General features: G+C 51.1%; 2 protein-coding genes across 12 annotated transcripts in view; one reads left to right on the forward strand and one right to left on the reverse strand.

Annotated features, from left to right (window-relative positions):
* Window positions 1-69: 69 nt before the first annotated feature.
* Window positions 70-2374, reverse strand: LOC122390147 (nuclear envelope phosphatase-regulatory subunit 1-like). Of its 10 annotated transcripts, none has more exons than XR_006258096.1 (3): window positions 2056-2084; window positions 1540-1759; window positions 70-1006 (listed from the first exon to the last, which is right to left on the reverse strand). XR_006258096.1 is itself a non-coding variant. In XM_043382828.1 (2 exons), the coding sequence occupies exons 1-2, from the start codon at window positions 1530-1532 to the stop codon at window positions 521-523; spliced, it is 417 nt and encodes a 138-aa protein (XP_043238763.1). In that variant the 5' UTR covers window positions 1533-1775; the 3' UTR covers window positions 70-520. The 10 variants fall into 10 exon arrangements, 1 of the variants encoding a protein (XP_043238763.1); XR_006258098.1 differs by having other exon boundaries at window positions 1530-1759; window positions 2056-2075; XR_006258099.1 differs by having other exon boundaries at window positions 1691-1759; window positions 2056-2069.
* A 14-nt stretch (window positions 2375-2388) lies between these two features.
* Window positions 2389-14906, forward strand: part of LOC122390149 (T-complex protein 1 subunit alpha-like) — a 40081-nt gene continuing 27563 nt past the window's right edge. The window contains exons 1-8 of one of the 2 annotated variants that reach the window (XM_043382831.1): window positions 2389-2673; window positions 10018-10118; window positions 10547-10761; window positions 11148-11245; window positions 11994-12369; window positions 12827-12967; window positions 13361-13472; window positions 14778-14868. In XM_043382831.1, the coding sequence (XP_043238766.1) occupies window positions 10046-10118; window positions 10547-10761; window positions 11148-11245; window positions 11994-12369; window positions 12827-12967; window positions 13361-13472; window positions 14778-14868 (1106 nt within the window). In that variant the 5' untranslated portion in view covers window positions 2389-2673; window positions 10018-10045. Of the gene's footprint in view, window positions 2674-2700; window positions 2783-10017; window positions 10119-10546; window positions 10762-11147; window positions 11246-11993; window positions 12370-12826; window positions 12968-13360; window positions 13473-14777; window positions 14869-14906 lie in introns of those variants that run through there. The other variant, XM_043382830.1, reaches the window with a different exon arrangement.

The raw sequence follows: 14906 nt of genomic DNA on the forward strand, positions 1-14906 counted from the left end.
TGCATATAACGAGTAACGACTGGGGCTACCCCTGGTTACTGGCCGGTGATGTCCTTAGTAGAGTCCCTCGCTCGTTGATACATATATTGTATAATGCAGTATGCACATTGCAGCTGGTTTGAATACCAACCAAAAAGCAGGTCTACAGCACACCATCTCGATGCTCACATCGGTCGGTCCATCAGTAACCCAACGCTCACGAGTCAGTCCATCGGTCCCGTTAGCCTCTATTAGCACCAGCCTGAAAGGTCAACGCTCTGGGAACACCGGTATATATGTAACAGACCGCTGACGGAATGATGGGACCGATAACTTCCCACGCCTCTCTCGTCGGATCGGGATCAGCCGGGCGACACGTAAAACATTGACCAGATAAAACACATTCACCGTCGCCACCCGTCCGGCTTGGGGTTGCATCACGTCGTCCCTAGCTGTGACCAGTGCCATTTGCTGGGCGGCGACGGAGTTTGCAGCCGACTCGTCGGCCGCAGCGGCGCTAGTGTCAGACAGAGAGGCGCCGTCACGAGGAAGCGGTGGGACGCGGCTTCAGCACCAGTTTGCCGGTGTCATCACACCACATGTTGAAGTCAGCCAGCACCTGGCGGGTTCGGCAGCAGATGATGCTTGGAGCTACCACTCGCTTGTGGATACCCATTAAGAACAGAATTGCTAGCGTCAGTGTCGATATGGCAAAGAACAGGTGGTTGAAGAGTGACTGGACGAAAGCCACCTCCGATGTGCTTGGATCCGTGAGCCACTGGTATGCACCGATGGCCGTGCACGCTGAAACGGTCACCAGGACAACTCGCCAGCGCAGGGCGGATGGCTGCAGGCATGTGATGACCTCGGTCAGACGACGCTCAAACGCCTTCAGGTCTTCGCAGGCCGTCTGTTCGATGGACATTTCTGCTGGCAGCCACCACAGGAATTCTGGCTGGGCAAAGAAACTGAGAAGTTCTCACTGATTGCCAAAATAAACTAAGCAATGATCACAACCACCGTCTACCTGCAAGTCCAAAAAATAACACACTATCTCAATATCTCAGTTGGGGAAACTATGGTAAAATCTGCTATTTTTAGCAGTCTGCTATTTTTAGCAGAAATCTGCTAAAAATGGGTACGCATGTGACGTCATCGTACCCAAATATAGCAGATTTGGGTACGGCCCCATACAAAAGCAGATCTGCACCCTAATTGAAGCAAATGCGCATCAAATGCCTGGCAGATTCATGATGAGAATAGTGCTGAGAGTGTTCTCTGCTATTTTTGTTCAGATCCGACTATTTTCAAATTCATTATTTAAAAATAGTCGGATCTGAACAAAAATATCAGAGGACATTCTCAGCACTATTCTAATCATGAATCTGCCAGGCATTTGATGCGCATTTGCTTCAATTAAGGTGCAGATCTGCTTTTGTCGGGGGCCGTACCCAAATCTGCTATATTTGGGTACAATGACGTCACATGCGTACCCATTTTTAGCAGATTTCTGCTAAAAATAGCAGACTGCTAAAAATAGCAGATTTTACCATAGTTTACCCGACTGATCTGGTAGAATAGACCCTAGAGAGTCTAAGGTATGTACGTGTCCACCACAGCGCATGTGTCCACTTGCACCTGATATTGATGTAGGGCCTTGGCACCTGATAACCGGGATTATTATAAAAATTCTAGCCCTTCACTATGATACCTATTCTAAATACGCAGAGCCTCGCAAAAATTATTCAGAGGAGTATTCAGAGAAATAGTATGCAGTGCTCTAGCGAGGAACATCTTGATATATGTAGTTAGGATTTTAAATGACCTTTTCCTCGATAATTAATTGGAAATTCAATAAAAAGTAAATATTATATTGATTGACAAATTTTCGAACAACAGTTCATTCTCAAGCCACATGAAACCAATTGTCAATTGTTGTCAATTGACAATTGTTGTCAATTGTTTCATGTGGCTTGAGAATGAACTGTTGTTCGAAAATTTGCCAAACAATATAATATTTACTTTTTATTGAATTTCCAATTAATTATCGAGGAAAAGGTCATTTAAAATCCTAACTACGAGTATTCAGAGATCTCAGAGGTAAGGAATCGCGCCAAATACGTAACAAAATAAGCCAGGGTTTATAAAAAAATCAGAATCTTAAAATGACATCATAAAAAATTTATATAATTGGTAAGTTGACTTTAATCCCATCGTCGTATAAAAACGCTCCTTACAAATGAAATTGCAAAAATGTATCTGTTAGTTCACATTATTATTCAAATTGCAAATGAGCACTTTACTGCAATAAATAAATTTACCAGCGCACATGAATTTCTTGTTGGATTGGCTGAAAACCGAGACGTCATAAAACCACAACAAACATCCAAGTTTGAGTCGACACTGGTCACTCAGGGGTGGTGTTTGCTAAAAACTTGAGCGTCCTCTCATCGCATAAATGCTATCAGCTGTTGGGCGAGTTTCATTTTAAAAATCGCCTTTTCAATGCGCTTAAAAAGTCTTTTTGCTTATTTCGTTTGCAAGTATTTGTCAAACACTGTTTCTCTGAAAAACAATCAAATGTTTCTTTTTAAGCATAAGTATACTGGGAAATACAATACATTTTGCATGCCTATCTTACAGGTGACTTCCAGAAGCTTCCACTTGCTCGTTTCCATCAGCTGTATTTTTTAGGTGAGGTTGTGCTTGGGATTGCGCGACTGTGAAACAAATGCGGTGCTGCGCGGGGCACGTGCCGGTTCTTTTAGGACAAGGTGTGGGGTGTCGGCTGTGATTGCATGAAGTAAGCGTTTTTTATTTTGAGTAACCTTCTATGAATGTTCATATGCATTGCTTTTACAAAGTGTGGTTTTGTGATTTGTATGCTGTTTTTCGAAGTCTGACTGCGTGGCTGCGAAACGTCAAATGAATACGATACTGATAATGTTACAAGTGACTGCTGGGGTCAGAGTGGGGCTAGACTGGTTGCAGCTCTACCATCAGAAATATTGCCAGTTGCGGGTATTATTGCTGGTCACTTCTTAAGGCCTGGCTACACTATGCGTTTTCTGTGTGCGTTTTTTGCGGACTGCGTGTTTTGCATAGGTAATAGGTATCGTTCTAGAAAAAGAAACGATAGGTCTAACGTTTTTGTGATTTTTTTATATTAAATTTTAGTTAATATAAGAGTTATATGAACTTTTGTATATAACCAATGCACAAATATTGTAATAATTTATTATTTATAACTTCTAGAACTACATTGCTAAAAAACACCTGTAAAATCGCACGCAGAACATGCATAGCGTAGCCTGGCCTTGAGCTTCCTATGAGATTTAAGGTGCAGCCATAAGAAATTGCTGCTAGTGTGGGAGGGCTTGGCTAATATCACTTTTCACTACAGCAGTCATTTCAATTTGTTCATGTGGCTTGCAAAATTAGTAAATGATAGCAGCTCAGCCTGGCATTTTTTTTTCTGTTTGTGAAACTAGCCTCAGGGGATTTAATTGATGACCTATTATATTAGTTGAATTAAGTCATTACGGAGCGAGCGAAGCGAGCGTAGTCTTTCCTTAGATTAACGGAAATTTCTGAGTATGAGCGGCCGGCCGGCCGGCCGTGGTCACGCTTTTGCGAGGCTTATATCTCAGCAACCACTTGACCGATTTACATGCGGTAAATTTTGTAGGGTAGCTTCATTCCTTCTACCAAGTATTGGACTATTCCCGATGCATGTGGGTGACCCCTTATGCACGTGCCACGTGCAAAACGAAGAGGTGTCAGTTTGGTAATTGTTGCAATATCTCGGTAACTACTTGGCCGATTGCGCTGAAAGTTGGCATGTAGGCAGGTACCCACTAAGCACTGCATATCCATGTGCCAGAGTTGGGGTGCTGCTGCACGTGCGCACGTGCAGGGGTCGTTTCCAGATCTCGAGAACGGCTCGACCGATTGCGCTCAAATTTGGTACACAGTTAGGGACCGGTTAGTAGGGTGCCGTGCACAAGTCAGTTGGGACCCATTTTGCACGTGCGCACGTGCAGGGTGCCGCTTCCAGATCTCGAGAACGGCTGGGCCGATTGTGCCCAAATTTGGCACATCGCTAGAGACCGGTTAGTAGGGTGCCGTTCACAAGTCAGTTGGAGGTACCCCCTCGCAATTTCGCACGTGCAAGGCCCACCCTCTCGCTCGCTCCGTTAGTCGCCCCAAAAGGCGTTATGCTGGTTTATTAGGTTAATCTGGGACTGGATCAAAATAATTGCCTAGAGGCTAGATCGATAGAGACATTGGTGCATTTCCAATCAATGATGCAAAGAATTGTTGGCTTAGATCATAGAATAACTAATTATTTTTTTGCAACTGTAGCTCTGCCTTATGCCTATATTTCATCACGTAGGTACCCTCAAGTTGCTGCTTCATCCCTGAGCATTTGAATGAATAGCTGTTTAGGTACCCACTTATTATTTTGAAAACAGGACTGTTATTCTTGGCAAATTTGATTAGATCTGGCTTGTCTGAGCTCAATAGCTCTGGGTCTTCTGTGTTTCTGTCCATATGGCATTAGGTGCTGTGTAAATTTGCATGATTTTGCATGGATTGTCACAGATTTCTGGCCTGGTTGGATGCATGCTGGCTGCTGGTGCATATTTTTTCTTGTGTTACTTGTCATGCTATACTTGGTGAAGATACCCAGAATAAGTTGGCATTGATTTGGAGGAAAATACCAAAGGAAAGCATAACACAAATGAACTTAATTCCCTGCCTCAATGTGTAACAATCAAATCACCCACTAGACTTTTTGGTTAGAGTTTCAGCTACCTATGTCAATCAAGCATTATTTGATTATCTGGCTGTGTAGAGATACCTGGCCTTACAAGGTTGAATGTCTTCAGTATGAGCATGTTCAAAGGTTTATGTGTAATGTGTGATGTGCAATGGATATGTGCAAATAATCCACCAGGCACCAAGAGTTGATGTATCACTAATTCTCTGCTACTTGTTACTAGTCACTGCTAATTACTAGCTGGCTCATTCCAGCCATATTTGGCTACAACTGCTTTATTTCACTGTAAGTTAGTAAGTATGTAATGCTTGAATGATGCAATAAAGAGTGAAACGTAAGCAGACATCACAATCAACATTGTGAGTCCACATACACACATCGAAACTGAGCTTGTCATTTAAACCGTTGTCACAAAGATGACTCAATCTCACTTTGTCATCTCGATACGTCGCGGGAATGGTGACCTGAGCAAACATTACGGCGCGTCGGTGACGAGGTTCGTTTCGCGGAGGTGCGCGGTCGCCTCGCTATCGGAATTCCCGGACTGGTGTGACGTGATCGCCGATAAGAGCGGCGCCGAACCGCCGTCTGGCGCCGCCGATGCGGCCAGTAGAGACCGAACGCGGCACTCGTCAGCACAACGTCAAGTGGTGCACGCTATGTCCGAGAAGAATGTCTCCCACGGTAGCCGTGCCGCCCGCATGGCTCCGGAGAGACCAGCGCAGACGCAGCTTTCATCCGTGCATTACAACGCACCGCCGCCGGTGCGACCTGTATCGCTGCGACGCTGCCTACACGACCAGCGGCGCGATCCCGTGTCCGGCCTGGCTCTGGGACCGGCGTCTGCGCAGCTCTGCTTCCTTCTGCCGATCTACGACCTGGAGCTGAACGGGCCGCGCAACTCGAGTGATCTGCAAAAAGGGCTGGACGCACGACTCCCGCCGGGGGGCAAGTACGCCTGCCACGTGACAGGATCGTCCATCGAGCGACTCTCCGTGCCCCCGTACACGGAGCGGGATGGCGGCTCGCAGCCGGCCCAGTACCGCGTGGCAGACGTGGATGTCATGTTAGAAATACGCCCGCTGTCGGTGGCGCTGCGCCCAGGCGACGGCGCGGCAATCTACATGGACGCGTCGCGCTCCAGCCACCGCGGCTACACCCGTGTTGTGGCGGAGCCGGCGGCGGCGCAGGCCAACCCCATCTTTTGCCGCCCAGTGGGTGACGACGGCGGACCAGAGATATATCTATCAATCGATACAGTAAACGATGCACTGACTGCGCTCACAACGCTCTTTATCCCGACAGCAACTGTCCATCGGCAAGGTCCTTCGGTGAACGTGCAACAACCGGGTGATATCCACCACCATGGACCGCTTGCCTACATCAATGACATGGACATTGTGCCGGCGCTGCCGTTGACAGAGCGCCCGCCTGAGTTTACCGACTGGCTGAAGCGCGTGCGCGGCCGACAGTGGCCGCCGGAGGAGCTGCAGCAGGAGATGGAGCGCGACGCGCGGTGTTTCCTGGTGGGTGCCGGTCACGCCAGCAGCTCCCGGCGCGATCTTGAATGGCGTCTGTCTTTTTCTGAGCCCGAGCGGCGGCTGGCGCTCAGCCTGACCCCGCAGCAGCGCAAGGTGTACGTGCTCATCAAGATGATGCAAAAGTGCTACCTGCAGGAGCCCAAAGTGCTGGTCACGTATCACATCAAGACACTCATGTTTTGGGAGCTGGAGGAGTGCAGCAACACCGACTGGGTTGAGGAGGAGCTTTTCGAGCACGTCCTGGCCATGCTCGATCGCATCGAGGCTTGCTTGGACCAACAGTACATCCCCAGTTACTTCATGCCGGACAACAACCTCATCAGCCACGCGGACGCCGGTGACGTGGCGACCGTGCTGGCCACTGTGCGGCAGATTCGTCGCCAGCCACTGCAGCATCTCTACGGCATCGACGACCGGTTCCGGTTCGACTTTTCATCGCCACGGCCGCTCTCCGAGCTGCACGAGCCGCTGCGTCGCCTCCTGCTCGACGGTGGCGGTGGTGGCGAGGAGGCCGCTGAAGCGCTCACCGTTTCGCTGATCGAACAGGCACAGGCAGACGTTCGACGTGGCCTGGGCGAGCAGCGCCGCTGCGCGAGGCTGCTCCAATCGGCGTGGGAAGCGCTGGCGGCGGCGGCACCGGAGGGTGCGCCCCACCCTGTGCATGACGACTGGCTGATGTTCGCCGCTGCTGCTGCCTTCGAGGCCATGGGCGCTGATGAGAGTGTGTGGGCGCTGCAGGCCCTGGAGGCTGTCTTCAGTGATCGGGACAGACCCGGCACGCTCACTCAGGTTCCGGTCGAGGCGGCAGAGGCGTTACGTCAGTCGCTGCTCCCTCAGTCGCGAGACGACACCGAAAAGAAAAGTACCGGTGAGTGTCAGCTGAGACTGAACGAGATAGTACGTTCGGGCCTGCTGGAGAAGCCGTCACCGGTTTCCACGGTGATTCATCTGCGTCTTGCCCAGCTGGAACTGCTGCGGGACCTCAAGCACAAACAACTTGAGAACATTCCCGATATGCCGCCGCTGATGGCATCCGCGATCAAGACCCAAATCGATCTCAGCAACATTGATATGACCTTCAAGTTCAAGCTCTCCTGTGGTGTCCCTGAACAAGAGGCTTTGGCTGACCTCATGCAGAAATTGATGGCGGTGACGGTGGGACTGCTTCGTGACGACGAAAAACGCTCAGTCTCTTCCAGCGTTCACTCTCTGGCGACAAAGACTGCACGGGAGCTGCTTCGGTCGGAAGACATGCCGGACAGCGTGGAGGACGCACTGCGGAACGACGGTGATTTGGCCGAGCAATGCCAGAAACTAGACGAACGTCTGAAACCGGCCGAGAAGAATCCGTCGCGGCTTCCATTCGACACCGATCCAAGGATGTTGAACTACATTCCGATGCACATGACCCACCTCTACCAGCTGGCATTCACCGGCGGTCTCAGTGAGTCTGAGCTCGATCACTACTACACGCCGTTCTTCAACATGATGGGCTTCTTCCTGAAACAGAAGCGGCTGCAGTATGCGTTCCGCACAGTGGGAATGCTTACATGTATCTGGACGACCGCTCCCGAATGGGAGCTGCATCGCGTGGTGTACAACGTGAACCGTGCGCCGCTGTACCTACAGCAGCTACCGGAGCCGGCGCGCGCTCTGCTGGGACTCACCTCTGGTCGCACCACCATCGGTGTGCTCTACCGATTCATCGACCTCATGCACCGCACCTTCGTCTTCGAAGGTATTCGTATCGACGACCTGCTGACGGGCCAGTTGCCGCATCAGCAGCTGGAGAAGATGGAGGCGACTATCGTGCAGACAGCGCCTCTGGTGGACGATGATGTGGAGCTCACCCAACTGGTGATGCGACTCTGCGTGCTCAAGGTGCTCGGACGTGACACGGACGGTGGTCTGGCGGACATCCTCGCCGTCAGTGAGGATGGTGTTGTGGAGACAATCGGAGAGATCTTGCGAGAGTGGCGCGTTGGCGAACAGCCGACGGAGACGGCGACACCAGGCTCTGAAGCAGCGAGATTATCCCCGGAGGCAGCTCCGTCAGTCACTGAGGAAGTGCCAACAATGACTGGGGAAGCAGCGCCACCAGCAACTGAGGCAGCATTCCCTTCAACTGCTGAAGGAGAAGCGCCACCAGTCGATGAGGAAGCGTCGCGGACCACTGATCCAGCAGCTCCAACTACTGATGGAGTGGTACCAACTACCGGTGCAGCAGGTTCAACCACTGAGAAAGTTTTGCCAGCTTCAAAGACAGCTGCACCAACCACTAGTGTAGCGGCACCAACCACTGGTGCATCGGTACCACCTACTGATGCAACAGCTATAGGTGCTGATAAAGTTGCACCAGCTTCTGAGACAGCGGCGCCAATCATCGAGGGAACGTCAGCAGCCGAGGCGGGAGCTCGGGGAATTCAGGCAGCGAGATCCGCTGAATCAGCTGAGGCAGTCACTGAGACAAAAACTGGAGCGGCAAACGAGTCGGGAGGAGCTGAAGCATCAAACACACAGAAGAACCGGAAACGAGGAAAGCGGCCCCGCTGTGTGATATCGTAGAGTGTATAGAACCAGGGGTGGAGCAATATGTCGAGTTGGGGTTGCACGGGCGCAGCAAAGCCGCCGCCGCCCTGGCGGTGACCTTGACATCCGCTGTCTGGTGCGGCTCCAAAGCCAAGCCGGCGCAGCCGGCGTGGAATTGGGAAGACTCGTGCTACCCCAACTCGGCAAATTGTCCACCCCTGTATAGAACTGCAGAGAAAAGCTCTTCATTAGAATTGATTTTAGGGTTAGACAATCATCTCTCATCAGCTGGGCCATAGACAACTTCGCAAAAGTCTTTTACTCCGGTCCGCTGAGCCATTGTTCGAGTGGGTATGTCTATTATAGTTGTTCAGTTGCGGAGCTGGCCATGAGTTCATGCGGCATGTTTTCAGCTATTTTCCCAGTACTTACGCACGCTCATGTGACCTGAAAAAAGAGGACTGTTTGCTTTGGTTATCGGTATCGGCCGCCGGTCGAGTCTGAGCGGCATTGGGCATTTACCTACGCGGTACGTTTGTGTGCTGTTCTGTGTACAATAGTGATGTCATTCCTTCTGGGTCACTTGATTTTGACGTCACTGATAAGTCATCACTGCCCAATGGCTGCCTGATAAGGTGTGAATAAATACATGGTATGCTTTTAAATAATGTTTTGCTTTCCGTCCTCCTTGCCCTAGTGTGGATTCTACAGTTTTGTTTCGGTTTTACGTGTACAAAATTCTTATTTTCAAAATATTTATCCAAACATATTGGTGGATACCTGGTACAGATATTTTATTGAGAGCAATTATGTCTGTAGTTTGGTCTCCTATATGATCCAAATAATTTTAAGACACATGAAGAGAGAGTCACTCGAAAGACCCTTTGGTGGCGCTTCCTTGATTTCGGGGATGGGGAGAGAGAAACAAATTGGAGACTGGTGGCTAGGTCAAATATCAGTAGTCTACCGGATAAAAGTGCTGCTCCGGGCATATGTACATCTTACATCGTTGACTCAGACATGTCCGGGTTAATGTCGTATATCGCTGATTCTGTCCTGTTCGAAACATTAATCTCTACGGGGGAGTCTACTTGTCGATCTACGCTAACTGGGTCATTAACCTCTACAAGGGGGGGGGGGCTATGTCTGTGTCGATCCTCGCTAACGCTGTCTGTTCTATTCCAGACTAAGTGATTAGCCACAACCGAACACAATGGCGAGTGTACAGAGTCTGCTGAGCCTGCCGGGAGAGCGCACCACTGGTCAGAGTGTGCGCACACAAAACGGTAAGCCACCGAGAACCGGCACAAGTTCCCCTGTCCCACAGAGTACCCAACCGCTTACTCTGCCCGCTGCTGTCTGAACGGTCCCAGGCTGCTTCATTATACAATATTGCCTGTATGTTAGGGGGAGTCTACTCCCAATGTTCAATCGAAATTATGTTCCCACCTATGTACGTATTGCAGTTACGTAAATGGCTGCGTTACCATACTCTTGCTCTGTTACTTCTGTGGCCGTGTCTCGTTGTCCGATTCCATTCCGTGCCTTCCCGTCCCTCCCCTCTCGTCCCGTCCCGTCCTATCTCGTCCCTCTCATTTCATCTTCCCACTTCTATCTCATCCTGTCTGTCCCATTCACTCCCATCTCATTCCTTTTGATCTGTCTCACTTCGTTCCACCCCATACATTCCTCTGATGTGTCTTACTCGCGGCAGTGATGGCCGCTCAGTCAATCGCCAACATCGTCAAATCATCGCTGGGCCCGGTCGGCCTGGATAAGATGCTAGTGGACGACATCGGTGACGTCACCATCACCAACGACGGCGCCACGATCCTGCAGCTGCTGGAGGTGGAGCACCCGGCCGCCAAGGTGCTGGTCGAGCTGGCCCAGCTGCAGGACGAGGAGGTCGGCGACGGCACGACCAGCGTGGTAAGAAAGGGCGGGGTAATGGAGGGAGAGGAAGGGAAGGGGAGGGGGCGCGCAGCGAGGGTGGTATGATGGGGAGAGGCTGGGGGGAGGTTATGGTATGTTATGGACTTAAGGGAGGGTGTTTATGAACATGGAACATGTTGACAGGGATGATAGGGGACATCGTAAGGTAGAATTTATATGGGTCTGCTGAAGGAGCTTTACTGCAGTGAGAAGCAAGAGAGGCTTGTTGCAGGGGAGAAGGACAGGTTGTATGGGTTAACGTTGTTTGACGTTATTGCGCTGTGTTTGACATACTTATCACCCAAGCTGAAATACGTGTACGTGACTATGTGGCGTGGTAGAGTACACAGAGCCTAATGTTATGTGATGATGTGTGACGCCAGGTGATTCTGGCCGCCGAGCTTCTGAAGAACGCCGACGAGCTGGTGCAGCAGAAGATTCACCCGACGTCGGTCATCGCCGGCTACAGGCTCGCCTGCAAGTACGCACACAGCGGCCACGACGGCAGCTCACGTCTTATGTGACTTAACCGTGTGACTTCTCAGTGTGACTTACTCCGAGCTGCCCAGCAGCTGCTGAGCGATATGGGAGCGCCACCTGACGGCGCTTGTCCGCTTAGGTGGTCGGCAGGCGTTGTAAATTTATTCACGGTATTGAGTCACGTTTTGTATATGCTAATAACCATGGGCGCGGGAACCGGGGGGGGGGGGGGGCAGTGGGGGCAGCTTGCCCCCCCCCTCCCCCCAACTCTAGGGCCGTGGGGGCGGTGCCCCCACAACTTTAAGACGGAATATCGCACTTTTTTTGCAAATGTTTTATTTTTTTGTTGAAAAAGCCAAGGGATGAAAATTAAGTGGCCTAAAACCGTCGAGAAAACTAAATTTGGGGGTACCCTAGGTTGATTTCTATTATGGTGTGCCCCCCCCCCCCCCCCAGTCTGAAAGTAGTTCCCGCGCCCCTGCTAATAACTTATTGAAATGTGTGCTTGATCGCCAACATATTGAGTAGCTTATCACGGCGGCTAAAAATGTTGCTTTTAGCTCGTATTCGTAGTGCAGATTTCCTTAGATCGCAAAATCTGTCACGGCCGTTTGCTTTTCATCCTACCCTGCCGGTCACTTCTCCCCTTCGCTCCTGCCTGGCGTTCGCTAGCGATCCTATCCCCCGTTGGCGATGGCATCCCACCGCTCTATCGGCTAACCAGTGTTTCGGTCTCTCTCCACCTGCAGGGAGGCGTGTAAATACATCACCAGCCACCTGGCGATGCCCATCGCCTCACTGGACAGCCAGTGTATCGTCAACGCCGCGCAGACTTCCATGTCGAGCAAAATCATCGGCGCCGACTCTGAGTTCTTCTCCAAGATGGTGGTCGACGCCGCCCAGGCGATCAAGATCAGCGACGGCAAGGGCGGCCACCGGTACCCCATCAAGGCGGTGAACGTGCTGAAGGCCCACGGCAAGTCGGCGCGCGAGTCGGTACTGGTTCAGGGCTACGCGCTCAACTGTACAGTAGCGTCACAGGCCATGGTGAAACGTATTGCCAACGCCAAGATCGCGTGTCTGGACTTCTCGCTGCAAAAGACTAAGATGAAGATGGGTGTGCAGGTATGTGTCGGGGAGGGATATGCGACTTGGGAGCTTTGGGATCAGGGATGGCAACTGTGACGAAGCTGTGGGTCCAAATAGCTGAGAGAATGGCCAGGTGCTGCTAAATTATTTGAAACCCAGATTCCAGAAGCTTTTACCCGTACACGATTCGGAGAGCTGCACAACAAGTTGGATTCTTGGGTAAAATGCTTGTGTGGGGGAAGGGGAAGAGTGGAGGCTATACAGTAGCCATCAGAGTAGCCGCAGTAGCCTAGGGAACCATCTAAATTCCCTTAGGTCCGGCCATGTTCAACGGTGAACTTTGCATCGTTCGATGACCCTCTCTTTGCCTCTTCCCGGTCTGTCGTATCCCCTTCTTACCCTAACACGGTGGCACTATAGACTGATCCGCGTATCTGAACCACTGACCGATCTCGTGCGAACTATGAACCGATCGGGCGATCTGGACGGGCAGGTGCTGGTCGAAGATCCCGAGGAGCTGGAGCGGATCCGGCTGCGGGAGTCTGATATCACCAAGGAACGCATCCAGAAGATCATCGCTGCCGGCGCCAACGTCATTCTAACGACCGGAGGCATCGACGACCTCTGCCTGAAGGTCAGTGTTGGAAGAGGGATGGTCTATGTGTGGAATGGCCTATGTATGGGAAGGGAGAGTTGAAGCTAGGGTAGCGGATAGGGACAGTTTGTGTGGAGCTGGTGAACAGTGGATGATGATGTAGCTTAGCACAGTAGGGCGCCCTCTGTGCTTGTCCGAAGTTTGTGTTCAGCGTTAGTCTCGACGCGCTGGAGCAAGTTGTAGTAGTTTTGCTGTCTATGTAGCTAATGCCACCATCAGTCGCAGTATTCTGACTTCGGCCTTTTGCTGTTGTATCCAATTGGCCAATAGTTAGCGGGTCGGTCAGTTCCCAGTGGGTCAGATAGCTGGCCAGTGCCGCAGGCTGAGGAGTAAAGTCTCTTCATTCACTCTGTACGCCGCGCGTTTCCCCAGTATTTCGTGGAGGCCGGCGCGATGGCGGTACGTCGCTGCAAGAAGCAGGATCTCAAACGGATCGCCAAGGCAACCGGCGCGCAGTTCGTCACATCCCTCGCCAACATGGAAGGTAAGGACTGATCACTCCTGATACCTGACGCCCTGAGGCACTGTTGCCCTGATCCCCGGCGCCCTAACACCCCTTTGTGCTATAACCTCGACAGAAGGTTTGTCGCGCGAGTCGTGACCAGCTCCAAACCAGGCTTTTCCAGTACATTATTGTGAAGTCAATCATGTGTCATGCCTGTGAACTTTCAGTTTGTGTTCCATTAGACGCACGACTTCTGACGTGTAACATGAAGCTTAATGGATGTAGCAAGCGCTAATTCATTACGATTTCACGATGCACGAGCTAATTGAAACCATAGAGCCATACGTGGAGTAGCTTTTCGTAGAGGTCCTTCATTACGTGTGTGGAGCCTTATGCTTGCTGTCATTTCGGCATGTCCTGAATTAAAGCCTGACACATTGTCCAATTAAATTACCCTCCATTTATCCAAGAAATGCCGGTCGTAGCCTGGGTAGCAGCTGTTGTTAGCATTTTGTTTCCGTGCTCACTGAAACGTGTTGTGACGTCTTGTCTAGTGTCTAACACGTTCCAATGGCGACGTCGGTCGGGTGACGCTGTTGATTCGGTTACTTTGGCGCCAATGACAACTGCAACCCAGGTGCCTGTAAAACCCGGCATCGTTATCACCAGCCTTGGTCGCCTGTTACTTCGTCATGGGTCCTTTGTCTGATCTTTCTTTACCTTCTGATCTTTCCCAAGCATGTGGTGTCTCCTCTAACCAATTTAACTCGTGGCCCCTCCATCGGTGTAACCTGACATCCCCTCCCCAATCACATTCACGCTCCCGCCAACCCTGCCCACCATCTCCTCAGCGGAATTAGGTACCCCTAATCTTCCTAGCCAGAACCATCATCCCACCAGTGTGTGGCCCCTTATTTCACTTGGCGGACCCCTCATGGCTCATCTCCCCTATCGATCACCTTATCTGATATCTTCCCATTAAGTTGAACTCATTTTCCCAGTGAGACCCATAACCTTTCTCTTCGAGCCCCTCATTTCCCTAGTGGAACCCTCATCTTCCCAGACTGACCCCTACCTCTCCTGGTTGACTCCTCTTTTCCCCAGTCGGACCCCTCTACCTCCCTAGTTGAATTCCTCCTTTTCTTCAGCCGCCCTAATTACCTCACTAGCGACCGGATCTGTCTCCCTTCCCAGACCTTTCTGCCCAGACCCCGGTTGGACTCCTTAGTCCTTATCTCCCCAATCCGTCTTTTTATCTCCCTCAGTACAATCTTTCCCTTTGTTTTATCATTCCTCTCGGAACCCTCACCATTCCCAGTTTCACTTCCCCTGGATTCTCCTCAGGCGAGGAGAGTTTCGAGGCGTCTGCGCTCGGTGACGCCACAGAGGTAGTACAGGAGCGCATCTCTGACGACGAGCTCATCCTCATCAAGGGGTGAGTACCGATTACCCTCCCGTGGCGGCTGCTGGTGC

The sequence above is a fragment of the Amphibalanus amphitrite genome, unplaced genomic scaffold (genome assembly GCF_019059575.1).
Source record: "Amphibalanus amphitrite isolate SeventyFive unplaced genomic scaffold, NRLGWU_Aamphi_draft 000384F_arrow, whole genome shotgun sequence".
Taxonomy (NCBI): domain Eukaryota; kingdom Metazoa; phylum Arthropoda; class Thecostraca; order Balanomorpha; family Balanidae; genus Amphibalanus; species Amphibalanus amphitrite.